The 27729-nt window shown below is 41.1% G+C and overlaps 1 protein-coding gene across 1 annotated transcript; it reads left to right on the top strand.

The window, feature by feature from the left end:
• CPN1 (carboxypeptidase N subunit 1) lies at nucleotides 1-27491 on the top strand. Its single transcript, XM_043475774.1, has 9 exons — nucleotides 1-424; nucleotides 4580-4779; nucleotides 10366-10521; nucleotides 15687-15869; nucleotides 17061-17172; nucleotides 19695-19834; nucleotides 21071-21170; nucleotides 23547-23665; nucleotides 27218-27491. Exons 1-9 carry the CDS (start codon nucleotides 205-207, stop codon nucleotides 27374-27376), a joined length of 1389 nt encoding a protein of 462 aa, XP_043331709.1. The 5' UTR covers nucleotides 1-204; the 3' UTR covers nucleotides 27377-27491.
• Nucleotides 27492-27729: the final 238 nt, after the last annotated feature.

A 27729-nucleotide genomic window follows, 5' to 3' on the forward strand; every position in this document is an offset into this window, starting at 1 on the left:
TCGGGGGAGGGGAGATGAGTGCCTATTCCAGAGCTACACAAATCATTTCTGGCTTTGGACGGACAATTCTGAACTTTCTTCCCAGGTGCTGTCACACTGGTGTTTACTAGCGGGAAACAAGAAGAGCTGGTTATTGGCCCTTGGATTTTGACTGGTTACTGGGAGAAGCAGGGCCTATTTTAGTTTCTGAAAAAGCCCAGCAAGATGTCAGACCTGGTCTCAATCTTCCTCCACCTCCTTCTCTTCAAGTTGGTTACCCCAGTGACCTTTCGCCATCACCGCTATGATGAGCTCGTGCGGATGCTGTACAAGGTGCACAATGAATGTCCCCACATCACTCGGGTTTACAGCATTGGGCGCAGTGTGAAGGGGAGACACCTCTACGTGCTGGAATTCAGCGACTACCCCGGAATCCACGAACCCTGTAAGCCCTGAGCGTGTGTCTTAAAGTGTGTGGCGGCAGGACCCTTGCCTTCCAAATCCAGTAACTGGGGTGGTTTCTGGGAAGGTCCATGGACCCTCTAGCTGTGAAGTATCACCACTTCCCCAGTCTGTGCTAAGTATTTCCTTACTTAGTCCTCAAACTGGCCCAGCCTCTGGAGAGCTGCAACCCCAATTCAAGCTCCTGTCTGCTGCCCCTGTTTGGGTTCTGTTTGCTCAAGACCTTAATGGTAAAAGAGTGAGTCTTCTTCCCTGCTCCCTTCCCATCCCCCCTGCACTCCCTTTCCCTCCCTTCTTCCTTGCTTGCTAGTTCTGTCCTGCCTTTCCCTATCCAATGCCTCTGGAGAAACAATTAGCTCTTCTCGTTCTGCCGGGAAACTTAGAAGAGTTTAGGGATAGCTCTTTGTGGAATGACAGTGTAATCAGAGTCTGGGATCCTGGAGAGAATCTGAGGTCTGGGTTATTCATTTTATTCATTGCATTATTTATTATTTGTTACTATTATAAAAGCAATCCATGTTTGGATTAAAATAGAAATTAGATAAGGAAAAACCCTTATCCATAATCTCACCACTCAGAGATGACCATTGTTAACATATTGATGTATCTCCTTGCAGACTTTCTTCTTTGCATTTTTTAAATAAAGATGGAATCATACTATATCTGCTTTTCTCATATCCTAGTCTTTGATGAATAGCATACATGTCTGGAAATGTGGATCTGCATTATCATTTTCAGCTGCATAATATTCCATGGTTGTATGGTTGTACTTAACAGTTCATTTATTGATAGGCATTTAAGTTGTCTCTAATTTCTCGGTGCTTTTGCTGCTTTACCTACCAGCAATTGTGACATGCAAATACATCATTTCCTCTTTCAAACTGTTAACCTCAAGTCTCTTTTCCTCTCCACTTCCACACCCCACACCCTAGCCCATATTACATCACAACCTGCCTAAGTGATTGCACTGGGCTCCCAACTGTTCTCCTAACTCCTAACAGCCACCACTCTCTCATCCCTGCATTTAAAACACAGATGCCAGATGGCCAAATTACTGACATAATCACCTCACTCCCTTGCTTAAAAACCTTCAATGGCAATCTTACACCCATGGGTGGCACCCAACACCCATTGGGTGGCAATCTTACAATCCATGACAGCTTCAGAATATTATGTGGTCAGTGGGGGGAGGTGTGTGAGGGGTGGGGAGCCTGGCTCAAGGAAGGCTTCGTGATTAGCTGATGACCAGGGCCTTGCTTTGAAGATGCACTTGCATAGCAAACACCCTTCTTTTACTCAGGTTGCATGTTAATTTCGGAAGCTTGTGGATGCTAATGGGCATTGTAGGCTTAGCCCTTCATTCTGTGCCCCTTTCTTAAGCTCCCCCTATTTCTAGCATTCGAGGCCTTTCCTGAACCTTTTTATACTATTCTATCTCACTGATCCCTCTTTTCTCTGATGCCCTGTCAGCTGTCCATCCATTCATTCCTTTCATCCATTCTTTAATTAATCCACAAATATTACTGATTACCTACTCAGTGCAAGCATTTTGGTAGACTCTGAATATAGCACAGAGAATAAAATGAAGACTCTGCTCCCAGGGTCTTAATTCTAGCGGGATAAGACTGGCCATAAATAGGTAACTAAATAAATATAATTATATCAGCTGAAATAAGTGCTGTTGAGAAAAAGAAACCAGGAAGGAGAGATGGAGAGTCATGGAGGATGGTGGATTGAGCAGGGCAGGGGTGTTGCTTTTTAGGAAATCTTTTCCTTTGAGGTGATTTTTGAGCATATGATGGAGGTGCCATACTGATATCAGGGATGAAAGTGCTGCACAGAGGGAGGAGCAGGAGTGTGCTTGGCATGTGTGAGGAACAGCAAGGAGGCCCCTGTGGCCCCAGCAGAGAGAATCGTGGGAAAGCAAGTCAGTGCAGAGTTGTCAGGGCTCAGGGGGCAGGAGGAGGTTACGTGAGGCCTTACAGGCCTGTTCAAAAATTTTGGCTTTTGCTCTGAGTGAAGTGAGAAGCCTTTGGAGAGTTTTAAGCAGAGGAGTGAGATGACCTGACTAAAATTTTTGAAAGATCACTCAGAACAAGGGTTGGCAAACTAGAGTCCTGAGGGCCAGCTACCTGTTTTGGTAAATAAAATTTCACTGAAATACAGTCACACCCATTTGTTTCTGTATTGCCCATGTCTGCTTTCACTGGAAGCATTGAGTAGCTGCAATGAAGACAATGTAACTCTGGAAGCCCAAAGGATTTCCTGTCTGGTCCTTTACAGGGAAATTTTGCCAACCACTGACTCAAGAGAATAGAGTTGCATGGCTAGGCTGATACAGGGAGTTCAAGTAGGATATTTATTGTAATAATCCAGGTATGCAGGTGTCAGGGCTTGTACCAAATGATGGCAGTGGTTGTTAGGAGAAATGGTTGCATTCTGGATATATGGAAAGTAGAGACAAAAGAATTTTATATTGAGCACCTACTCAGTGCAGGGCACTATGCTAGGTTCTACAGCGCAGTGGTTCCCAAACTTTTGGATTTCACAGAAGTTAAAAATATATATGTATTATATATATAATACACACACACACACACATACATATATATATAATGTTTTTTAAATAAGATTGGAGGGGACTAAAATAGATTTTCCAAATTTTATTTTAATGAACAAGGATGTTGAAAAATACTACCTGCCATCTGCTATCACCATCCTTTCCTAAAATAAGCGATAACACCAAGAAGTGCCTCCCTTGTGTTTTAGCTGGTAAAGAATCCACCTGCAAGGCAGGAGACCTGGGTTCGATCCCTGGGTTGGGGAGATCTCGTGGAGAAGGGAAAGACTACCCCCTCCAGTATTATGGCCTAGAGAATTCCATGGACTGTATAGTCCATGGGGTCGCAAAGAGTCAGACATGACTGAGTGACTTTCACTTTCTAACACCAAGAAAAGCAGGAAAGACATAATAAGAGCAAAGAAATACAGTAAGATTAAAGAATGCACTTGACAGAAAATCCACTACACAATCCGTAGGGGTTATAGACATTCCTTTGGGAAAGACTGCTTTAGCTTTGCTAAGATAAATAGCAATGGATTGTGTCCTAAAGAAAATTTAAAATGGCATATATTGCAAAGGCCAGGTCCAGTAAAGAAAACAGGACATGTGCAAAATTAAAGTAGAAGTTCAGAGTAGAAAGTGGTAAATATAATAAAAGAGAAGTTTAATAGTGAATTCACTCCCAGCAAGGAGAATCGAAGTTGGTTTCATGGAATAAGGAGCATTTGAGCCTGGAAGGACGGTGAAGAGGACGTGGAAATGTGGAGATGAAGAGGCACAGAATCAGAAAAGGCATGGAGGCAGGAGTGTGTTAAGTAGAAGGGAAATCATTGGCTAGAGCTTTTCTCCTTTCTTCCTTTTAAAAGTAAGGCAAGAATGATTTTCTCTAAGTGATTCTAGAGGCTCTTTTAATGACCTCAATTCTTACTTCAGTTGCACAGTTAACATAGCCAAAGAAAAGACTAAGGAATGAGACAAACATAGACTCCTTCCTACTCTGTGCCTCAAGACACAGCATTCTCAGATGTGAATGGGAGATTTTAGTTTCCTGAGTACCAGGAAAATTATATTTTTAACTGGTACAATTAGCAACTGTTATGCTATAACCTAGAGGAGTCTAGGCTAGCACATCTTGGAAAAGCACCATCCTTATCCTGAAAAAGTTTGTCTCTGAGAAGCATTAAGCTACCTCTGGGCTTTGACCTCCATTGTTAATCAGCCAGGTGACCTCAGACAAGTTACTTAACCTCTTCCATACTCCATACCCTCATCCTGAAGCCAATAATGCCGACTTTACAGATTTTCTGTGAAGATTAGCAATAACATAAATGCCTAGTGCACAGTAGAGTTTTAACAAATAGTAGACATTATTATCGCTGGCATGAACTGTTGTAGCATTTGTAGTTACAGTTTATTCAAACGGGGCTCAGGGGTTATTGGCAAAGACCTAACAGAAGCAAGAGGTTTTCTTTTATTCATTACTGAAAAAGAAGGAACGTGTCCCTTGGCACGGTTAGGAATCAGCAGCACTTACTAGCTTTCCCCATCTTCTTCCTGCGTGTGTTTCACTTGCAGTGGAACCGGAAGTCAAGTACGTGGGGAATATGCACGGCAATGAGGTGCTAGGCCGTGAGCTGCTGCTGCAGCTGTCGGAGTTCCTGTGTGAGGAGTTCCGCAACAGGAACCAGCGCATCGTCCGGCTGGTGGAGGACACGCGCATCCACATCATGCCGTCCATGAACCCTGACGGCTACGAGGTGGCCGCCGCTGCCCAGGTACCGACCTCCAGGGGGAGGCCCTGCAGGGAGCAGAGCCAGCTTAAGGGTGTAAGGAAAAGCTGGGGGAGCAGGCATCCTCTCTGTCCCACTGTAAATGCCATGGTATGACAGAGAAAAAGCTGGAGAAATAGAATGAAGTTTGAAGACAGGTTCAGCTCTGTAGCACCCTAGGCAATGAATGTGGCTTTTCTCTGAGCCTGGATTCCCTCTCTGCCTTTCCAGCTGAGCTCTCTGTTTCATTGCGAGGATCAGTGAAGCAATATCAGTGACAACACTTTGTCAACTGGAAAATACTAAAGAGGTATGAAAGGATATTGCAAAACAGCCCTCCTTCCCGGCACTTTATGCTTCAAATCCTAAGCATTCTTCTTCCTCCCACACTACATTTCAATTTGTATTTGGGGTAAGAGAAGAAAAAGTTCTCTGAAATTGTGGGTGTGGCAGGTTAGTTCTTCACATTTTAATAAATAATAAATTTAATAATAATAATAATAAATTATAAATAATATATAAATAATAATAAATAATAAATTCTTTGCATTTATTTACATTTCTGTATGGCTTTTTCCTCTATTAGTATAGTACTGAGCCTTTGAATTCTTTATTTTAGGGTCACATTGGTCAGGGGACAGATCAAAACAAATGTTTATGGGCTTTTCTTTATTTCCTAACATAAACTCAAAATATCATTGTGCCTAACTTTAAATCAGTGATTCTTTTGTGGCTGTGCATCAGAATTGAGGATAAAGATATTCAAAATATGATTCCCAGGTCCTGCCCCCACCCCCAAATCTACTGAATTAGAATATGTTCCTTTAAAAGCTATGTTTAAACCTGGTTTTTTGGGGGGTTTTTTTGGGGGTGGGGGGAATAAATTAAAGAGGCTTTTTTTTTCATTTAAAAATATGTTTGTTTGGGGGTAGTCTTGAAATGTTTTTAAGACTAGACTTCACTGCTTTACTTTTTTACAAATTTTGTTTTATTCTGACAAGAACTATTCAAAGTGAAATCTACCCCCTTAACAAAGTCTTAAGTGTATAATACAGTATTGCTGATTATAGGTAAAATGTTGTATACCTGATCTCCAGAACTTATCTATCCTGTTCAATGAAAAAATTATGACCCTTCATTAGTAACTTCCCATTTCCCCCTCCTCCCAGCCCCTGACAACTACCTTCTACTCTCTGACTGCGTGAATCTGACTGCTCTGTCCTGTACAAATGGAACCACTCAGCATCTCTTCTTTAATGACCCATCCTGGTTTAAACCTACTTGAGGACAGGGCCAAGGGGTGAATAGGAGCAGGGAGGGGAATGCAGCCAAATGTTGAACCAAACCCAAATTTCACCCTTGTAATCTTACAACCTCCTGCTGACATGACTCAACAAATGAAAAGAGCAGAACAACAACAACAACAAAGCATAACAAAAAAAAATGTCATCTTCCCCTCTGGACATCAGAGAGGTGGACACTAATGTGCCTGAAGACTTAAGTTTCAAAAAAGCAGGACAATTTGAGAGTGGTGTGGGGGAGAACCCAGCCTGGCTGCTTTCCTCCCAGTAGCCCTTTCTTGTACAACAGTAGGAAGACAAGGAGAAGCACATCAGACCTGCCCACATCTTTTGTGTGATGGGGTGGGGCTGGGGTGGGGGAGTTGGTAAAGCCCCTGCCAGCCCACTAGATCCTAGAGCTATCTATCTCTGAGGAGCTAGTCACCTCTGCTCACCTACTGTGTACCTGTTCAAAGGGAGCAGATCTTGAACCTGACCCCAAAAGAGAACCCATCATGTTCTCCAACTCCCAGAGCTAACTGCCAGCCTATCTGCATTGCTATATAGGGAAGACCTGCCTGGCCACCTAAATTTAAAGCCACCTGTAGGGAATGAAGAATAATGTGGCTTTACCTCTCAAAGATGTTCAAGCCCTAATCCCTGGAACCTGTGAATGTGTTATATTACATGGCAAAGGGAATAAAGGTTGTTAATCATCGGATCTTAAAATATCCTGGATTATTTGAATGGGCCCAGTGTCACCAATTGTGCAGGTTCTTTAAATGTGGAAGAAAGAGGCAGGAGATCACAGTCCAAGAGAGATCTGAAGGTGTTCTAAGGGGTTAGAGACTTCAGAAAGAACACAACCCTGCTAATATCTTGATTTTGGTCTTATGAGACCCGTTTCAGTCTGCTGACCTCCAAAACTATAAGATCATAAGTTTGTGCAAGTTTAAGCCCTAGGGTTGTGGTAATTTTTTATAGTAGTAATAGGAAGCTAATAAGCGAACCCTGTGAGTGGGAACTTTCTGTTAAGGGAAGTCTTGACTGTCAGCCTAACCAATGACATGTGTGAGTAGTAAGTCAACTGATAGGTAAGTTAGCATAACTATTAACATGAACAGTTATGAGTTACGTTGATATGAATGAGAAAGCAATGGAAACATCTGGAAGCATAATAAAAATCAGTATTTCATAGATCTCATAGAAGTGAAAAATCAAACTCCACATAGAAAAATCATATAAATGTTTTCCACTAAAACAGCGTTGCTGTAGAAAACTTAAGAGAATGTCAAAAAAATGTTTTCAGTGAGACCTAAGAGTAAAATATGAGCATGATGTCATGAAGAATAGATAAATCTGAGAACAATAAAGAGTTCTTAAAGGAATCATGAGTAGTAGTACATTTGTGAGTTTTCAGCCTCCTCATTCATTTACCCTATTTCCAGGAATGGCCACCAATTTAGGCTCTCCCCTCTCAGTCCCAAAGGGCTCCAGTGGACACTATTCCCCTTCTCCAATGCCAAACAGAACATCAAATAGAATTTCAGTTTTGAAAAAGACTGTGAACTTATCTCTGTTCTACCACTTTATATATTTTATTGTTTATATTAATATCTATTTCTCCATATATACCATGAATTCCTGGAAGGCTAGTGTAATGTCACAATGTCTCTTTCCCTAGAGTGTTGCAGAGGGCTTTAATAGAGATAAACTTAAATAGATGTGGATTGATTAAATGGATGACTGAGAGAATGAATACATGACCAAATAAGTGATGAAATGTGAAGTGTGAGCAGAGAGATTAAGGGGTCCAGGAAGCTGATATTGCTCATAAGAAAGATTATCAAGGATCCTAAGTAAAATAAATAAATAAAGGGAGAGGATAGTTTCCACTTTGGAAGACAGTTTAGCAATTTCTGAAAAAGTTACATATGAATTTACTTTATGACCCAGAAATTCTACTACTAGGTATTAGAAATGAAAACATATGTCCATGCTCAGACTTGTACATAAATGTTCATGGAAGCGTTATCCACAATAGCCAAAAAGTGGAAACAAACCAAATGCCCATGTACTGGGTTTAATAGTATCCCCCCCACCCCCACCAAGTCATGTCTACCTGGCACCTTTGAGCATGACCTTATTTGGAGATAGGGTCTTTGCATATGTCATCAAGCTAAAGTGAAATCATACTGGATTAGGGGACCTCAGTCAAATATAACTGGGGTCCTTAAAAGAAGAAAGCAATTTGCACTCAGAGACACAGATATACGGGGGAGAAGGCCATATGAAGATGGAAGTGGAAATTGGACTGAAGTATCTACAAACCAAGGAATGCCAAGGACTGCTAGCAACCACCAGAAGCTAGAAGAGACAAAGAAGTATCTTCTTTTAAAGACTTTAGAGAGCCTAACCCTACTAACATCTTGATTTCAGACATCTAACCTCTAGAACTGTGAAAGAATACATTTCTCATTTTATAACCCACCTAGTTTGTCGTCATTTGTTACAGCAGACCCAGGAAACAAATATAGTCTATTAACTGGTGAATAGATAAACAAAATGTGATAAATCCATATAATGGAATTATTCAGAAATAAAAGGGAATGAAGTACTGATAATGCTACGAAATGGAAGAACCTCAAAAACACTTTTCCCAGTGAAAAAAGCCAATCATATAATATATGATCCCACTTATTGAAATGTCTGGAAAAGGCAAATCCATCGATATTGAAAGTGATTACTACAACTGGAGTAAAACAAAATAGTTGTTGTAAATGGGCATGAGGTTTCTTTTCAGGTTGATAGAAATATTCCAAAATTGTGGTAATGGTTGCACAATTCTGTAAGCATACTAAAATTCATCAAGTTATACACTTAAAATGGGTGAATGTTGTGGCATATAAGCTATATCTCATAAAACTTTTTGAAAAATAAGAGGTGCTTCCCTGGTGGCTCATTGGTAAAGAATCTGCCTGCCAATGCAGAAGACACAGGTCTCAGAAGACATAGGTTTGATCCCTGGTCCAGGAAGATCCCACATGCTGCAGAGCAACTGAGCCTGTGTGCCACAGCTGTTGAGCCTGTGCTCTGGAGCCTGGGTCCACAACTGCTGAGCCTACGTGCTGCTGCTACCGAAACCTGTGTGCCCTAGAGCCCGTGCTCCTCAACAACAGAAGCCCCCGCGACGAGAAGCCAGCACCCTGCAACGAAGGGTAGCCCCTGGCCTCTGCAACTAGAGAAAAGCCCTCACAGCAACAAAGACCTAGCACAGCCAAAAGATAAATACAGAAATAAAAAATAGGAGTTCCCACCCTCCTACACGATTGATGAGAATGTAAATTGGTGCAGCCGCTATGGAAAAGAGTATAGAGGTTCCTTAAAAACCTAAAAACAGAGCTACTTTATGATCCAGCAGTCCTACTCCTGGGCATATATCTGGAAAAGATGAAAGCTCTAATTTGAAAAGATACATGCACCCCAGTCTTCATATCAGCAGTATTTACAGTAGCCAAGACATAGAAACAGCCAAAGTGCCCATCAACAGATGATTAATTTAAGAAGATGTGGTATAAATATCCAATGGAATACTACTCAGCCATAAAAAGAATGAAGTACTGTCATTTGCAACAACATGGGTTGGCCTAGAAATTACCATATTAAGTGAAGTAAGTCAGAGAAAGACAAATATTACAAGTGATAAGTTATGTCACTTATTATATTATTAGATATGTGGAATCTAAAAAATAATACAAGTGAATCTGTATACAAAATAGAAACAGACTCAGAGGAAACAAACTTATAGTTACCAAAAGGGAAAGAGAGGGTGGAGGGATAAATTAGGAGTATGAGATTAACAGATACAAACATAATACATAAAATAGATAAGCAATGAGGATTTACTGAATAGAACAGGTAGTTATGGTCAATATCTTGTAAAAAGCTATAATGGAAAATAATCTGAAAAAATACACATGCAACTGAAAAATTATATTTTCTTATCACATATACCTTTATCATTCTGATTAAACAGACATAAACATTTTTTTAAAAATATGGGTTCCCTTTATCCTGAAACACCCTTCTTTTGTTCGAGCTTCTCCTGGGATCTCTACCTCCAGCACATGGTCAACAAGGAAACTTGAATCATGCCAATGGGACTTTGGATAAATTAAATAATAAAATGTTACATTATTTCATAGATCTAGCTAATGAGTAAAAAAAAAAAAAAACTATACAGTGTTCTTCCAATAGAGCATTCAGTGTGAAACCTAGACCTTCATCTTTCATTTCTTCCTTTTCCTACTAGGAACGGGACGTCTCTGGGTATCTGGTTGGCAGGAACAATGCAAATGGAGTGGACCTGAACCGCAATTTCCCCGATCTCAATACCTACATCTACTACAATGAGAAGAACGGAGGCCCCAACCACCACTTGCCCCTTCCAGACAACTGGAAAAGTCAGGTATGAGATGAAATTTGCATGCAGAAGCAGGTAAATCAGCATTTGGGATTTCTTCTCTCGATCTTCACATCAACTAAACAAACAAGAATGAAGCAACAACCCAGTTCTGTGCTAATCTATCCAAAGCAGTGCTAACCATATCGTGTGCCTCCTTGTATTTCTTGCCTCCCTGAGCATAGAGCCCTTCACTGAGCACAAGATGTTTGATGTTAGTGGTGAAGGAGGTAAAACTGGTATCATACTGTTGCACAGCACTTTACAATCTTAAAGAACTGTTTCTCATCATAAAACTGTGGTAAATGCATCAAGCAGTGTTATCCATCCCCATTTTATAGATATCACTTAGAGAAAAAATTAACTTAAACTCACACAGATAGCAACTGATAGATTCAAGACTAAAACCTAGTCTTCTGACCCCTCATCCAACATTCTTTCTACTGCACTATCCTGTCAATGGAGAACTGTAGGATTCTAGAGAGAAATCTCTCTTGCATGTGATGAACTGTGTGCTTATCAACAATTAGCGATAGAAAAGAGGGTCAGGGAGTCTCACCCTTGGAAAGAAGCTTTTCTTCTCTTTCTGTATGCCATTGACTACTTTACCATACTCTCATTTCCTTTTTTCAATCAAAGATCACATTTGATACTCCCAGGTCTCTTACCTCTTCATATTAGAAATGGTTTCATCCTAATGGTTGGCCTCTTCTTGGGAATGACTGTTGTCATCCTCAGAGTATCACCACCACCCTGTTTCTTACACTGTATGGCTTAGTTCTAACCATTCTCTTTGTGAATATCTGAGCATAGAGACTGGGGAGAGAAAAATAAAGCAGATATAAGGCTTTATATTGGGAATTGCTAGATGAATATTACCAATTTTTTCCCACTGCAACTGAAGCAAAAGTCATGCTGACATGTTTAGACTTTGGATAGCAGCTATGCTCTTGGCTCAAGTAAATAATAAATCAAAAATAACTTTGTACTTGTCATATTCAGTCAGAAGGATGCTCTGATTTATTAAACTTGTCTACGTGAAGTAAGGTAACTGAGCCAGTAATAATTAAACTCCACTGGCTCCTCTGTCTGCGGCTCAGAAGGATAAAAACAATGAGAAGTCTCTCACTCTTGATGGGACAGCCTAAAGTGCCAGGAACATGAAAGGCTAGCCTCCTTCTGATGGATGGAGGCTTAGGACATGGAGAAAGGACTGCTTTAAAGCATCTGAGCCCTGGTCAGAGTTGTACTGGTTCCTCTGGGATTATATTCACTCTGATTGAGTGGGGCTCAATATTATTCATTTGGTCTCCTTGGGAATAGAAAAGATCAGAACCTTCACAAGAGACCCTTGATCCAGGAGGAGTCATTAACACCACATAACTTCTAAGCACATCCATCTGGAGGGGAGGAAAAACTGTGAAGACTATAAATTATTTACTTACACTACAAGTCCAATAGATTCAATGCTTTCTTTATAATACTGTCATTCACTAGCAATATAATTTGTAGTAGAAAGCATGGACTCCCATTAACTAGACAAGACTGGCCCATATTACAGTATATCTAATTCATGGAATTTGGATATGACCACAATCAGTGAACTAAAGTGGACTGGAATGGGTTACTTTAACTCAGATGACCATTATATCTACTACTGTGGGCAAGAATCCCTTAGAAGAAATGGAGTATCCAGCATAGTCAACAAGAGAGTTTGAAATGTAGTACTTGGATGCAGTCTCAAAAATTACAGAATGATCTCTGTTCATTTCCAAGGCAAACCATTCAATATCATGGTAATCCAACTCTATGCCCCGACCAGTAATGCTGAAGCAGCTGAAGTTGAACAGTTCTATGAAGACTTACAAGACCTTCTAGAACTAACACCCAAAAAAGATGTCCTTTTCCTTATAGGGGACTGGAATGCAAAAGTGGGAAGTCAAGAAATACCTGGAGTAACAGGCAAATTTGGTCCTGGAGTACAGAATGAAGCAGGGCAAAGGCTAATAGAGTTTTGCCAAGAGAACACACTGGTCATAGCAAACACCCTCTTCCAACAACACAAGAGAAGACTCTACACATGGACATCACCAGATGGTCAACACCGAAATCAGATTGATTATATTCTTTGCGGCCAAAGATGGAGAAGCTCTATACAGTCAGCAAAAACAAGACTGGGAGCTGACTATGGCTCAGATCATGAACTCCTAATTGCCAAATTCAGACTTAAATTGAACAAAGTAGGGAAAACCACTAGACCATTCAGGTATGACCTAAATCAAATCCCTAATGATTATACAGTGGAGGTGAGAAATAGATTTAAGGGACTAGATCTGATAGAGAGAGTGCCCGATGAACTACAAATGGAGGTTCGTGACACTGTACAGGAAGACAGCAATCAAGACCATCCCCAAGAAAAAGAAATGCAAAAAAGCAAAATGGCTGTCTAAGGAGGCCTTACAAATAGCTGTGAAAAGAAGAGAAGCTAAAGGGAAAAGAGAAAAGGAAAGATATATATACCCGTTTAAATGCAGAGTTAAGCTATACCCATTTGAATGCAGAGTTTCAAAGAATAACAAGGAGAGATAAGAAAGCCTTCCTCAGTGATCAATGCAAAGTAATAGAGGAAAACAATAGAATGGGAAAGACTAGAGATCTCTTCAAGATAATTAGAGATACCAAGGGAACATTTCATGCAAAGATGGGCTCAATAAAGGACAGAAATGGTATGGATCTAACAGAAGCAGAGGTGGCAAGAATACACAGAAGAACTGTACAAAAAAGATCTTCACAACCCAGATAATCACAATGGTGTGATCACTCACCTAGAGCCGGACATCCTGGAATTCGAAGTCAAGTGGGCCTTAAGAAGCATCACTATGAACAAAGCTAGTGGAGTTGATGGAATTCCAGTTGAGCTATTTCAAATGCTAAAAGATAATGCTGTGAAAGTGCTACACTCAATATGCCAGCAAATTTGGAAAACTCAGCAGTTGCCACAGGACCAGGAAAGGTCAGTTTTCATTCCAATCCCAAAGAAAGGCAATGCCAAAGAATACTCAAACTATTGCACAATTGCACTCATCTCACATGCTAGTAAAGTAATGCTCAAAATTCTCCAAGCCAGGCTTCAATAACACATGAACTTCCAGATGTTCAAGCTGGTTTTAGAAAAGGCAGAGGAACCAGAGAGCAAATTGCCAACATTCGCTGGATCATCAAGAAAGCAAGAGAGTTCCAGAAAAACATTTATTTCTGCTTTTTTGACTATGCCAAAGCCTTTGACTGTGTGGATCACAATAAACTGTGGAAAATTCTGAAAGAGATGGGAATACCAGACCACCTGACCTGCCTCTTGAGAAATCTGTATGCAGGTCAGGATGCAACAGTTAGAACTGGACTTGGAACAACAGACTGATTCCAAATAGGAAAAGGAATACGTCAAGGCTGATATTGTCACCCTGCTTATTTAACTTATATGTGGAGTACATCACGAGAAACTCTGGGCTGGATGAAGCACAAGCTGGAATCAAGATTGCTGGGAGAAATATCAATAATCTCAGATATGCAGATGACACCACCCTTATGGCAGAAAGTGAAGAAGTAAAGAGCCTCTTGATGAAAGTGAAAGAGGAGAGTGAAAAGTTGGCTTAAAGCTCAACATTCAGAAAACAAAGATCATGACATCCAGTGCCATCACTTCATGGTGAATAGATGGATAAACAGTGGAAACAGTGGCAGACTTTATTTTGGGGGGCTCCAAAATCACTGCAGACGGTGAGTGCAGCCGTGAAATTAAAAGATGCTTACTCCTTGAAAGAAAAGTTATGACCAACCTAGAAAGCATATTAAAAAGCAGAGACATTACTTTGCCAAGAAAGGTCCATCTAGTCAAAACTATGGTTTTTCCAGTAGTCATGTATAGATGTAAGAGTTGGACTATAAAGAAAACTGAGCACCAAAGAACTGATACTTTCAAACTATGGTGCTGGAGAAGACTCTTGAGAGTCTCTTGAACTGCAAGGAGATCTAACTAGTCCATCCTAAAGGAGATCAGTCCTGAGTGTTCATTGGTAAGACTCATATTGAAGCTGAAACTCCAATACTTTGGCCACCTGATGCGAAGAGCTGACTCATTTGATAAGACCCTGATGCTGGAAAAGATTGAGAGTGGGAGAAGGGGACGACAGAGGGTGAGATGGTTGGATGGCATTGCCGACTCAATGGGCATGAGTTTGAGTAAACTCTGGGAGTTGGTGATGAACAGGGTGGCCTGGCGTGCTGCAGTACATGGGATCATAAAGAGTCAGACACGACTGAGCGACTGAGCTGAGCTGAACTGACAGGAGAACATTCTACATGTCAGCATTACAGCAGATGTGTGGGAGAAGGAAGAGGTTGAAAATCATTGTTGTAAACCAGTAATTTTCAGATATATTTATTAAACTCCAAATTTCTGCAGCTCCAGAAGCTACTGGAAAAGTGGGTAAGTTGAAGAACCCTTTCTTTATTACACAAGAGAGGCCAAACTGGAATTCTGAGCTCAGAAACCCTGTGCTACTCCTTTTCAAATTGCTCTTTTTCTCCCTTTCTCTCCCTTTTTTATTTGAGACTTTATTTTTTTAAGGAATTTTAGGTTCACAGCAAAATTGAATGGAAAGTATAGAATGTTTCCACATATTCCCTGCTTCCCATTATCAACATCTCCCACCCGAGTGGTACATTTATTGCAATGATGAACCTACATTGACTTGTCATCATTACCCCAAAATCCATAGTTTCCATTAGGGTTCAGTCTTCATGTTGTATATTCTGTGGGTTTTCACAAATGTGTCATGACATTTATCTACCATTTTGCATCATGCACAATAGTTTCACTGCCCTACATGACCTCTTTTTAGCTATTTTGAATAGTGGGATTCCACATTAGATTTCATTTTGAAAGTGTTCTATTCACCTAATTTGTTACACTGTCAAGCAAAAGATCAAAATTTCTCTGTCTGCACTTCTTGTATCTGGTAGAACTCTCTTTGCTTTTTTCAGCCATGCCATCCTCTCAGGCCACTTCCTGTCAGACATCCCATCCTTTTTGGCCACATCCTGACAAGCTCACATGAACAGCCATCTGGCTTTAGTTATAGCTTCACCACCAAGCTCTCATCTCTCCTCAGGTGGAACCTGAGACCCAGGCTGTGATACAGTGGATCCGCTCCTTCAACTTTGTCCTCTCAGCCAATCTCCATGGAGGGGCAGTGGTGGCCAATTACCCATATGACAAGTCCCTTGAGCACCGGGTCCGAGGTTTCCGCCGCACTGCCAATACTCCCACGCCTGATGACAAGCTTTTCCAGAAGGTATGCAGAATGGCCATCTGTCCAGGCAGAGGAAAGTGGGGCTCAGGAGAGTGACAGAGGTCAAATCAGTTAACACAGGACCCTATTAGGAATGAGTTGACAGAAAATGATTGAAAATACCTCCTGCTCATTAGGAGCTTGTGATCTAGTATATTACATTTTGTTTTGAGTGATAAACCATACATTTATGAAAAAGTAGATAAATAGGAAAGCTTTATAGTACAGTTACCACAATGTAAAAAAATACTTGTTGGTGAAAAGGAAGAAATATACTGAAAGCCTGATAGTGCTGGTGGTAAGCTAGAGCATTAAATGTGAATTTCAGGGGCTCTAATTTACAGTTTTATAGTAATATGGCTGTACAAATGTAAAATATACCATGCATAGGAAAAAGGCTTATATTATAGTTCAAAACAGTGATAGAATAAAATTAACAGATCAGTTATTTTATAGTTAATATTCTTAATAATATATAATTAATAAAATAGTAACATTATTTAGTATTTCAGGGTTTTTTTCTGGCTGAGTCTTATGACTTGTGGGATCTTAGTTCCCTGGCTGAGGATTGAATCTGGGTTCTCACATTGAAAGTACCAAGTCCTAACCACTGGACTCCAGGGAATTCCCCTATAATGATAACATTAATTCAACAGTTAATGCATTACATAGAGAATAACACCAGTTGTCGCTTTGCAAAGCAAATATATTATTGTATTTTCTTCTCTAGTACATTTTGTCCATTGTTATAAAATAGTAATGAAAGAAAATGATAGAGATTTTGAATCTATCCCTGTCCCTTTAACATACACTCTCTCACTCCCAATATATAATTCCTTTTGTGATGAAGACCTGTCTTACTTGTTTCTTGATTCTCTCTTGCAAAACTCAGGTGGAAACTAAGGTACACTTGGAAGAGAGCTTGTACATGATTGAATGACACCCCTCATTTTGCACTTGAAGAAATTTAGGCCCAATATTGTGGGAACAGCAGGAGATAGATCTCCTAACTCTAGTCCATTCCACACACACACATATACTATCTCTCCATTTCTCCTGGTATTTTCTTTCACAAAAGGAAATAATCAATTGTTTCTACCTAGTAGGGTTTTTGGCCTCACCCTGCTTCTGAGTATGAGCATTGCATATGAGTTGGGGACACTCAAGGTCATTTTTCACCCGCTTTACCTGTAGCTGGCGAAGGTCTACTCCTATGCACATGGATGGATGCACCAAGGTTGGAACTGTGGGGATTACTTCCCAGACGGCATCACCAATGGGGCTTCCTGGTATTCCCTCAGCAAGGGTAAGAAGAATGCTGGGCACAAGCGTGCTGTAAGCTGAAGTAAACTGGGACTCATTTCTCCTTTTAAATTGTCAATTGATTTTTGCATCCTGTCAGAGATATGACAGGAATGCTATTTTGCATTCAAGTAGAGGATCTGAAAAATGAGAAGCCTTAAGTTGACATTTAACATCATCTTGTAATTCTTTAAAATGGAGGTTGGAACACTGTATGGTCCTCTAGAACTGATGGTTCATGTAGTGGATTAAATCATAGGAATGTAGTCAAGTGGTTAAGAGTGTGGTCTCTAAAGTTACATTGGGTTGAAACCCAGCTTGCCCATTCACTAATTATGTGGCTTCAGGCTAATTACCTAACTTCTCTGTGCTTCAGTTTCCTTGTTTGTACTTTAAGAATAACACTACTTGCGTTATGATTTTTATGTAAGTATTAAATAAAATAATGCACATAGAGCATGTGGAAATGCCCGCTTTATAAATATGAAGCTTTTTCTAAAGTGGCATGAGGTATGCCTCACATAGCAAAGATGAGGAGAGATGCCAGGCTGGACAGACAATTCCTCTGATATGTGCTCTTTCTACCCTGCCTGCCCATCTCCCATCAACAGGGATTTGCCATGGACATTGGCCACTGATAACATAGCAGACACCTTAGGAAGAGACTCTTCTCTCTATTCTTTGGGTTTTTCCCATCACTGAGGGTCAAGATGTAACCTCTGTTTACAAACCTTCAGTACATAAAGAACCTAAGGATAGGTAAGAGCTGAAGTAGGAAGCCAGGTTCTCTTAGGAATCATGTTGGAGCAGCTCTCTTCCCCCATCCTCTCACACCTGACCTGTCAGAGCCCAGGTAGTAGAAACTCACTGGTGAGGGCTGAGCTGATGTGTTGTCCTATGGGGACTGGGAAGGAGGAAGGTTAGGAAGTCATCATGTACTAGGAAGATGACAGACTTCTTGTGGCCAAAAACTCACTTGAACCCAAAGCAAGAAGATTGAACTTTACTTTGGTTTACATTAGGAAAGCAGTAAGTTGTTCAGTCACTAAGTTATGTCCAACTCTTTGAGACTCCATGGACTACAGCACGCCAGGCTCCTCTGTCTTCCACCATCTCTTGGAGTTTGTTCAAATTCATGTCCATTGTGTTGGTGATTCTGTTTAACTATCTCAACCCTGCAGCCCTCTTCTCTTTTTGCATTCAGTCTTTCCCAGAATCAGGGTCAAAGCAATAAGTGCTTGTGTGCTGAGTCGATTCAGTAGTGTCCAACTCTCTGCGACCCCAGGAACTGTAGCCCACCAGGCTCCTCTGTCCATGGGATTCTCCAGGCAAGAATACTGGGATGGGTTGTCATTTCCTTCTCCAGGGGATCTTCCCTACCCAGGTATTAAACCCACGTCTCTTAAGTCTCCTGCATTGGCAGGTGGGTTCTTAACCACTAGCGCCACCTGGGAAGCCCCAAAGCAATAAGTACCCCCTCCCAAATTTAAAATATAAAGTATACTTTTCAAATACTTGTTCCTCCCTTTCCCTTCCCATTTCTGGGATAGCATAACCCATGCCTCCACTAAATCAATCATTTAGTCATTACCCCAAATTAAATGGGTGTAATTCCAAGATCATGAAGTTTATATCAAAATGATAGCGAGGTTTCTAGACCAGCATCATCAGCATCACCTGGGAACTTGTTTAAAAAAAAAAACAAACAAGTACTGGATACATACTGAGTCAGAAACTCTGGCGCTGAGGCCTAGCAATTTGTATTTGGCTGGAAGTCATAGCCTTCTAGGTAATTCTGATTCAGGGAGAGAATCAATGTAACAGGCTAGAGTTGTTCTCCAGCTTTCCCCATTCTTTTTAATAAAAGCTGTTTGCACTCATCAGCTTAGAGAGCAGTAAAAAGTTGATTAGATGAATAATTTTTAATCCCAATAAGTTTGTGATATAAATACCACTCTAATAATCAGAAATATATTAAAAAATGATTGATTCAGTTGAATAATATGCAGGATGGAAACAGGCAAGCATTTGACGAAGAAAAATTATAACTGCCTTCTGCTTTCTCTGGAGTCTGTTTTTCTAGGGTAACTATTTTCAAGTTGGTGCTGTATTCTCAGGTAGGAGAAAGGGTGTGAAGGCAAGATAGCCATCTCATCTCTGACCTCCCAGCCCAGATCTGAAGAATATCACAGTCCAAGAGAAGAATCTATCCCCCTGAGAGCAGTAATTGTCTGATATGAAGACATGAGTAATAAGCAGACCTTGGTGTGATGAGAGGGAGAAGAAGTAAATTTAAGTCTTAAAATGGAAGAAGTAGAGAATGGAGACCACACAGTGGGCATTCGTGAAGGGAGAAAACTGGAAAGATAGATAGGCATGTGAATTTGGAAACTGGGGAAAGGGTTTATGGAGGAGAAAAAGATATAAAGAGTTAGAACAGCAGGTGATGGGGAAGAGAGTGTGGGGAAATTGAATGCTGAGTGGGAACCTGATTATACAGCTCTGCCACTGCTCTCTTCCCCCTAGGAATGCAAGACTTTAATTATCTCCATACCAACTGTTTCGAGATCACGCTGGAACTTAGTTGTGACAAGTTTCCGCTGCAAGGGGAATTACAACGCGAGTGGCTGGGTAATAGGGAAGCCCTAATCCAATTCTTGGAACAGGTAAATTCCGTATTTTAAGTTTCCTGGTCATAGGAAGGGAAGTGTTTTCTGATGGTAGGCAAGGTATTTTGTATGACTCAGGTCTCACTTTTGCTCTGACTCAATACAATAGATCTCAGCTTTTCTACCAGTGAAATTAATTCATTCCACTTTGTTGAGCACAGCTATCTGTCAGAGACTGTACTCTGTGCTGAGGATTAAGAGTAAACAAATGTATATCTCTGCATGTATGCAGCTCATATTCCAGTAAGGAGAGACAGACAATAAATAAAATAATTTGTAACATGTTAAATGTAAAATGCTATGAAGAAGGCCTTACAGAGAAAGTAACATTTGAACAAACTTACAGGAGGTAAGGGAGTAAATGGTTCAGATATCTAGGGGAAAGGGGGCTCCCTGATGAAGTCATAGTAGCAAATGCAAGGCCAACAGTAAGCAGATGAAAAGATGCTCAGAATCACTGGAGAAATGTAAATCAAAGCCACAATGAAGTACCACCTCACACTCATTAGGATGGCTGCTATAAAAAGACGAATTTAAAAACAATGATGGAAAATAGCAAGTGTTGTGAAGAAATCAGAACACTGGTGCAGTGTTGGTGGGAATGTAAAATGGTGTAGCCACTATGAAAAAACAATGTGGTGGTTCCTGAAAAAAATTTTAAAATAGACCGCCATATGATCCTGCAAAACCAATTCAGGGTATATATCCAGAAGAACTAAAAGCAGGATCTCAAAGAGTTATTTGTACACCTGTTTTCAGAGCAGCATTGTTCACAGTAGCCAAAGGTGAGAACAACCCAAGTGTCCAGTGATGGATGAAGGGACAAACAAAATGTGGTATAGACACACAGTGGACGTACAGCCTTAAGAGAGAAGGAAATTCTGCCATGTGCTACAATGTGGATGAATCTGGAGGACATTATGCTAGGTGAAATAAGCCAGTTACCAAAAAAAACAGCAATTTTATTTATATGAGGTATGAAGAGTAGTCAAATTCATAGAGATAGAAAGGAGATTAGTGATACAATTTGACTTAGATTTTAACAGGATCACTCTGACTGCTGTTTTGAGATTACTGGGGATTGTGGTGAGAACAGAAAGATCAATCAAGAGTCTGTTACCATAATCTTTGTGAATATCAAGTGCAGTGGCACATGTGGAAGGGCTTTGAAGACTCTCAAACAGGGCACAAGTGTTTTATGAGCATAACTCTACACTATAAACTTTCCTACAGGTCCACCAGGGCATCAAGGGAATGGTGAGGGATGAGAATTATAATAATCTTGCGGATGCTGTCATTTCTGTCGGTGGGATTAATCATGATGTCACTTCGGGTAGGTGGCCACTGCTTTGTGAGGTGAGAAGGGAGCCTTTACTGCTTCACTGTCTTCAGCATAGTCAGGAAGCCAATTTGTAAGCCAGTGAGACCAGCAGGGACATCAAGGACACTGGAGGTGGAGGGATTGGAGGAAGGAAGGATAACAGGATTGAGGACAGGAATTAAGTCAAGGGCCAGGAAGATGCAAATGTGAACATCCCTCTCAGCATTCAGGAGTCACTGCCTCATACTTTGTTAGGAGTGTTTTCTGGGATTGAGGTTATTAATAGCTCTCATACTGATGTGAAATGGGATAGAAAAGAAAAGGACTATAAAACTGATGTTTAGTCTTGACCCCAAGCCAGGCCTTTTGCTACAGCTCTGTTTAGGAAAAAATTGGTAAGATGAATCCCATAGTAGGCTCCCTGAGGGCAAGATTGATGGTGGGAGCAGGTCTTCTTGGAACCAACTTGAAACTTTCTAGAATGGTACAGACTATCTCAAAGCACAATGGTGTTGCAAACTGCCCCAGCCCGGTTTGATCTTTGGGGTTCGGGTTGTTTGGTTGGTTTTTCATGTAGAGCAGTAGCTCCCAATGGCTAGGGGCAGGTGAGATTTGCCTGCCTCCCCCAACCTTGATACCAGCATGGCTCAGCCACATTTCACCATGCTAGCTTTACCAAGCAGGCATCTTACAGCTCAGACAGTCTGTTTAAACTGGATAAAATCTCAATTTTAAGGAGATAACTTACATTCTTTAAGGTGCTTCCGACACCTTTTCCATGAACAGTTCATTCAAGGCAAAGGCAACAGAATTCTAAAGGCAGAATTCTGTAGACTCATAGTCAAGCATCAGACACCAGATTCTTCCAGTCCAGTGACTGGACCCAGGACTGTTCAGGGAACCACGCTGTGACATGCCTAAGAGCTTCAGGGCTTGCTGGATTCTTATATCCTATTCATGCAAGGGTGGGAAGTGTCTCATTCTAGTCAATCAACATATGTTGAACACCACGAATTTCAGCAATAAGAACCCATTTCTAAGACACAGGATGCTAAATTGGTAAGTTACTCATTTCACTACTGGAAGAGCTCATTGCTAACGTTCATTATGCTACTTAGCAAAGCATCCAGTGTTGCTAAAAGATAAAGAGAGCTGAAGCCATTGTGACAGCTGCATCTGGAATTAGGCCTTTCTGGTGCAGTGGCAGCTAACCGCTCCTAGTTGGAGCCTCTGATTAAAGAAAAGGACAGTCCCTAGGGTATAACAAAGTACCCAGTGTATGCATTATAACACACTGCTTTTACTAAGGAATTTTAAAGTAAATTATAGACATTATAGGTGGCAGAGACTTCTTCATTATTTATTATCTCTCATTCTTAATTGCATTTATTATGTCAGTTCTTCATTGCTGTTACAATAAAAAGAATTTTAAAGGCACAGTCATAATTTATTCTAAAGAGATATAAACTCATTAGCAAAAATACTACATCCCTGTCTTGAGAAACAGGCTTTCTTTTCAGTTTTATTTTCCCCTTTTGATGGTGATGGAAGAAATATTAGAAATAAGATTCTCAAAATCAGATATTTAGGTCATTTAGTCCAGCCCTCCCACTCAATACAAAATTACATACAAGAGAGGAAGGCTCAAGTGGGAAGGGATATATATATATGTATCATATATACATTTATAATTATTATTGATTCATGTTGATGTATGGCAGAGACAACCAAAACATTGTAAAGCAATTCTTCTCCAATTTAAAAAAAAATTACCCTTATACAACACCACTGACATCTGGTTGTTTGAATCATGTCCACTGATACAGGTTGTGCACTGCACAAGTGTGTAGCTTTTCTAGAGCCCCTCATTCCATTCAGTCTCTGCTTACAATTTCAAAAGGCAGTCCATTCCTTTTTTGGTAACTCATATTTTGTCGAATTTTTACTTCTGTCCTCATTCTTATTTCTTCATGTAAACATTGTTTCTTCACAATGACTTTTCAGACGTTGAAACAAAGGTCTCATGTCATCTCTTTACCAGGGAAAACATTCATAAATCTTTCAACCTTTCTCCTAGTGACTCTTCAGTGGACATGAGTTTGTTTTAAAATGCATGCAGGATCTAAAATTAAACATAGTACTCTCAGTGCAGAGCACAGTGAAAATCCTACTTCCCAGGAGCTGAGGCCCATGATCTTACAAGGTTATGACAGCCTATGATTGTTTTAGATCTTTACCAGTTTCATCATGCTGTTTAAAAAAATTAAGCTTAAAAAAAAAAAATTAAGCTTGTGGTCAGCTAAACCCCTCAGATTGTTTTTCATATCACAGCCTCATCTGGGGCAGATTTCTCATCAGCGGACTGAGTTATATCCTTGTAACTTTTAGGTGCCCATGGCGATTACTTCCGGCTGCTGCTTCCAGGTACCTACACTGTCACTGCCACAGCACCTGGGTTCGACCCAGAGACCGTGAGTGTGACCGTGGGTCCTGCGGAACCCAAGCTGGTAAGTTAGGCTGACCTCTACAGAGCACTGTAAAGATCACGTAGGCAGAGTTACAAATAATCAATTGTATAGTTCTAACTCATGGGAAATAGATGGGGAGACAGTGGAAACAGTGTCAGACTTTATTTTTTGGGGCTCCAAAATCACTGCAGATGGTGATTGAAGCCATGAAATTAAAAGACGCTTACTCCTTGGAAGGAAAGTTATGACCAACCTAGACAGCATATTAAAAAGCAGAGACATTACTTTGCCAACAAAGGTCCGTCTGGTCAAGGCTATGGTTTTTCCAGTGGTGATGTATAGATGTGAGAGTTGGACTGTGAAGAAAGCTGAGTGCAGAAAAATTGATGCTTTTGAACTGTGGTGTTGGAGAAGACTCTTGAGAGTCCCTTGGACTGCAAGGAGATCCAACCAATCCATCCTGAAGGAGATCAGTCTTGGGTGTTCATTGGAAGGACTGATGCTGAAGCTGAAACTCCAATACTTTGGCCACCTCATGCGAAGAGTTGACTCATTGGAAAAGACCCTGATGCTGGGAGGGATTGGGGGCAGGAGGAGAAGGGGACGACAGAGGACGAGATGGCTGGATGGCATCTCCGACTCAATGGGCATGAGTTTGAGTAAACTCTGGGAGTTTGTGATGGACAGGGAGGCCTGGCGTGCTGCGATTCATGGGGTCGCAAAGAGTCGGACACGACTGAGCGACTGAACTGAACTGAACTGAACCTTTGCCAAGCTTCCCTCTTTCACCACCTAAGAAAAACAAAATTAGTGCTCCCATATGCTAATTTTTCTTCTATCATTCTTGTGTTACATCCTTCCCCATTTCTTTTGGTTTTTCCTTTTCCTTCTCTTTAACGTAGCATTGTGATTAAAACACTGCCAGATTCTAAATCCAGCTCACTTGTCTGCAGACCTTGGACAAATTACCTGATTGCTCTCATCCTCAGTTTCTTCCTCTGTTAACTGGTGATAATAATGCCTCTTTCACAAGAGGTTGAAATGAGAAAGTACACATAAAGCATTTAGTACAGTGACTTACACGTAGAAAGTGAAGTGAAAGTGAAGTAGCTCAGTCATGTCCGACTCTTAGCAACACCATGGACTGCAACCTACCAGGCTCCTCCGTCCATGGGATTTTCCAGGCAAGAGTCTGGAGTGGGGTGCTCAACAAATGTTAGTTTGTAAATCCCAGAGACCTTGCATACACAGGCTTACAAGTCTTCTCGGTCATCAGTAAGGACCACCACCAGATGGCACTCTGCCCCCTTCTGGTGCCCATGTGCCCAGACAACCTTGCTTTCCACTCACCTCGGGGCTCTTCAATATTCAACTCTCCAAAAGGCTTTCTTTTATAGACAGGATGAGAAGTGAAAAACTTTTTTGATCTATAGCTTGGGCCTTTTTAGCTTTGGTCGTTTGGGACTGGGATCTCAGAGCCAAAGAAGCTCAAAGATCATGGACACTAATCCTCAGGTTTCTCAAACAAAGGAAAGGTAATGAGGCTGTCCTGGTTAATGAGCATCTGTGAACCTTTCCCTCATGTCAGGTCGTCCCTTGGGCCCCCTCACTCTGTCCTGTTCCTTCTCTATACATCCTGAGAACTTAACAGACCCTTCCTCCCTTTCCCTGTTAACCCAATGTAGTCAAATATCTTGCCTTTTCAAATAGTTATAGGTACTATTCTTTGAATAGCTACTGTGTGTCAAACGTTACCTGAGAGCTTTCCAGAATCATCTCATTTAACCTTCATAACAACCCTGTATATAAACCCATTTGTGGCTGAGGAAGCTGAAGCTCAAAGAACAGGAGTAACTTGTCCAGTACCCCATGGTGAGTAAGTGGGGGCCAGGAGTCCAGCCTCTGTGAGGTTTCAGGGCAGCTTTCTCAGCCAGTCTGTTACATGGCCTTGTGCTGAGCTCAGCACCTGTGTTGGTAACCTCTTTTTTAACACAGGAATCACAGAAAAGAGCTCTTTAAAGACTTTGAAAATTCCTTTGAAATTTCTATACAGTTCCCCCTTTCCCCTGTCCTAGTCCCTCCACTCCCTTCTCCTGCAGGATATAAATGACTTCTACTTGCAGATGCGGGAAGCAGAGAGTAGCTCTTCCCTGGCAGCCTGTTAACCTGCTCCCAACTTCCCAATTGGTGCACCCTCTCCCTTTTTCCTTGTTATCCCCCTGCTTCTCATCTACCCTAAAATCAAATGACTGTTAGGCAGCTGCTTACAGAAGTCTTGCACTATGTGTAAGTTTATTCAATTGCAAATTCAAACAAGGACAAATCCTCTTGAGTAACAAATTAGGCTTCAAAAGATCTTGCCTCCTTTCTCATATAACCTTTAAATGAATTGATATAACCCATCATTGTATCACGTATAACTCCGAGGGGGGGAAATTTATCTTTTGGATACATTTCTCAGATAGTGTCATAACTAAAAATCCACTTATTGATCCCAGTTGAGTCCCTTTCCCATTCTAAAGCAGAGATCTACTTGGTTGAAAGAAAAGAAAAAAGATCGTTTACTAGAGGGTTTTTGTGCTACAAGTAAAACTCTTTAAAGTGTCTCCAAGAGTCCAGTGTTTTCCCCGTGGCTTCTCTCACTGCCGTCCAGATGTCCCACGCTTTTCATTTCCTCTGTCCTCTCCTCATTTTGTTGTCTCTCTCTCTTTTTCCCCCCACTTTCCTTTCCTTGATCCTAGACACTATATATAAGAAATAGTACTGATATGGTACAATTGGCTTTGATTTCTCCGGCTTTGGGAGAACTAGTTGGCTGTGGGTTTTTTCCCAAAGGGGCAAGAAATAACCCCGTTAAGAGGTCTGTCTGTCACATGTTTTCCAACTCCCCGCTGGCTTCCTCTGCTCGGTCTGTTCCCAGGGTCTGAGAGCCAAGGATGCCTCCAGGGAGTGTGGTTAGAACACTGTGCCACACCCTCGCCTTTCCCTTCCTGGGCCAGAGCTCTAGGGCTTCTGCACAGCCCACAGATTCCACACTTGTCAATCAGAAGCATTGTCACCTCTGTGTGCATGGCCAGAAGGAAGGTTTCAGTGTACTGCTGGAAATAGTGCATTTGTGCACGAGGACGTTGAGAATTTGAGAATCCATACTAACAATCTGTTTCTGAAGGTCTGAGGCATTCTTTGGCTTGCCTGAGCACAGTACCTGTGACTCATGCAGACAGCTTAAAGGTGATGACTGTGGCACCATGAATCTTAACTCTTTTTTGAACAGCAGTATTGGCAAAAATCATGCCTTGAGTGTAGATATTTTTTTCTATTACATATAAAATGAATGTATGTTAAGTTCATCCAGATACACCCTATGTATTATCAGTTCTGATGCACCGTTTTGGGGGAAATGTGAGCCAAGCCTGTATGACGCCACCCACACTGGGTGGTTGCCGTGGTATCCTCCTCAGTTCCTTGTCCTCAGGACCTCAGGTAAAGCAGGATCCAAACTGGTCTTCCCCCAATTTCAGTTCTAGGGAATGGAAAACTGATTTCTGTGCTCTCCTAGCTTTTCTTCTTCTGCTTTTTTTTTTTTTTCAGGTTAATTTCCAACTCAAGAGAAGCACCCCTCAAGCAGCCCCTAAGAGGAGAATTCCCAACTCAGGGCATAGAGGCAGAGTCTTACCAAAGAAAGTGCAACCCCGGGCAGCTAGGAAAAAAGAAACGATGATGAAGCAACCCCAGAGAGGCCCTGCCTGAAATCTGCAGTGCTCGGGGCAACGCTTTGGAAAGGCTTTGTTCCTGCTCTCCCACCAGAAGAAGCATTCTATTTTATTATCTGAGACATATTTAAATATAAACATATTCAGAACAATTCAGAATGGTTTCCATCTGTTCCAGGGGTAAACCTTCTGATGCAGTAATACATACATGCAAATAATGTTCATTAAGATTTTCCATTTCCAGGAATATGGTTTAGGTCCAGAAGGCTCTGTGCCAATCCATGCTGTATCCAGAGACTGGTTCTGGCTGGTTAATCACTCTCCCTCTAGAGTCTAGCACAAAGCCTGCAACACAGTAAGTACCCAATGAAGGTTTCTGGACAAATGGCT

Source organism: Cervus canadensis, chromosome 8, assembly GCF_019320065.1.
Source record: "Cervus canadensis isolate Bull #8, Minnesota chromosome 8, ASM1932006v1, whole genome shotgun sequence".
NCBI classification, from domain to species: domain Eukaryota; kingdom Metazoa; phylum Chordata; class Mammalia; order Artiodactyla; family Cervidae; genus Cervus; species Cervus canadensis.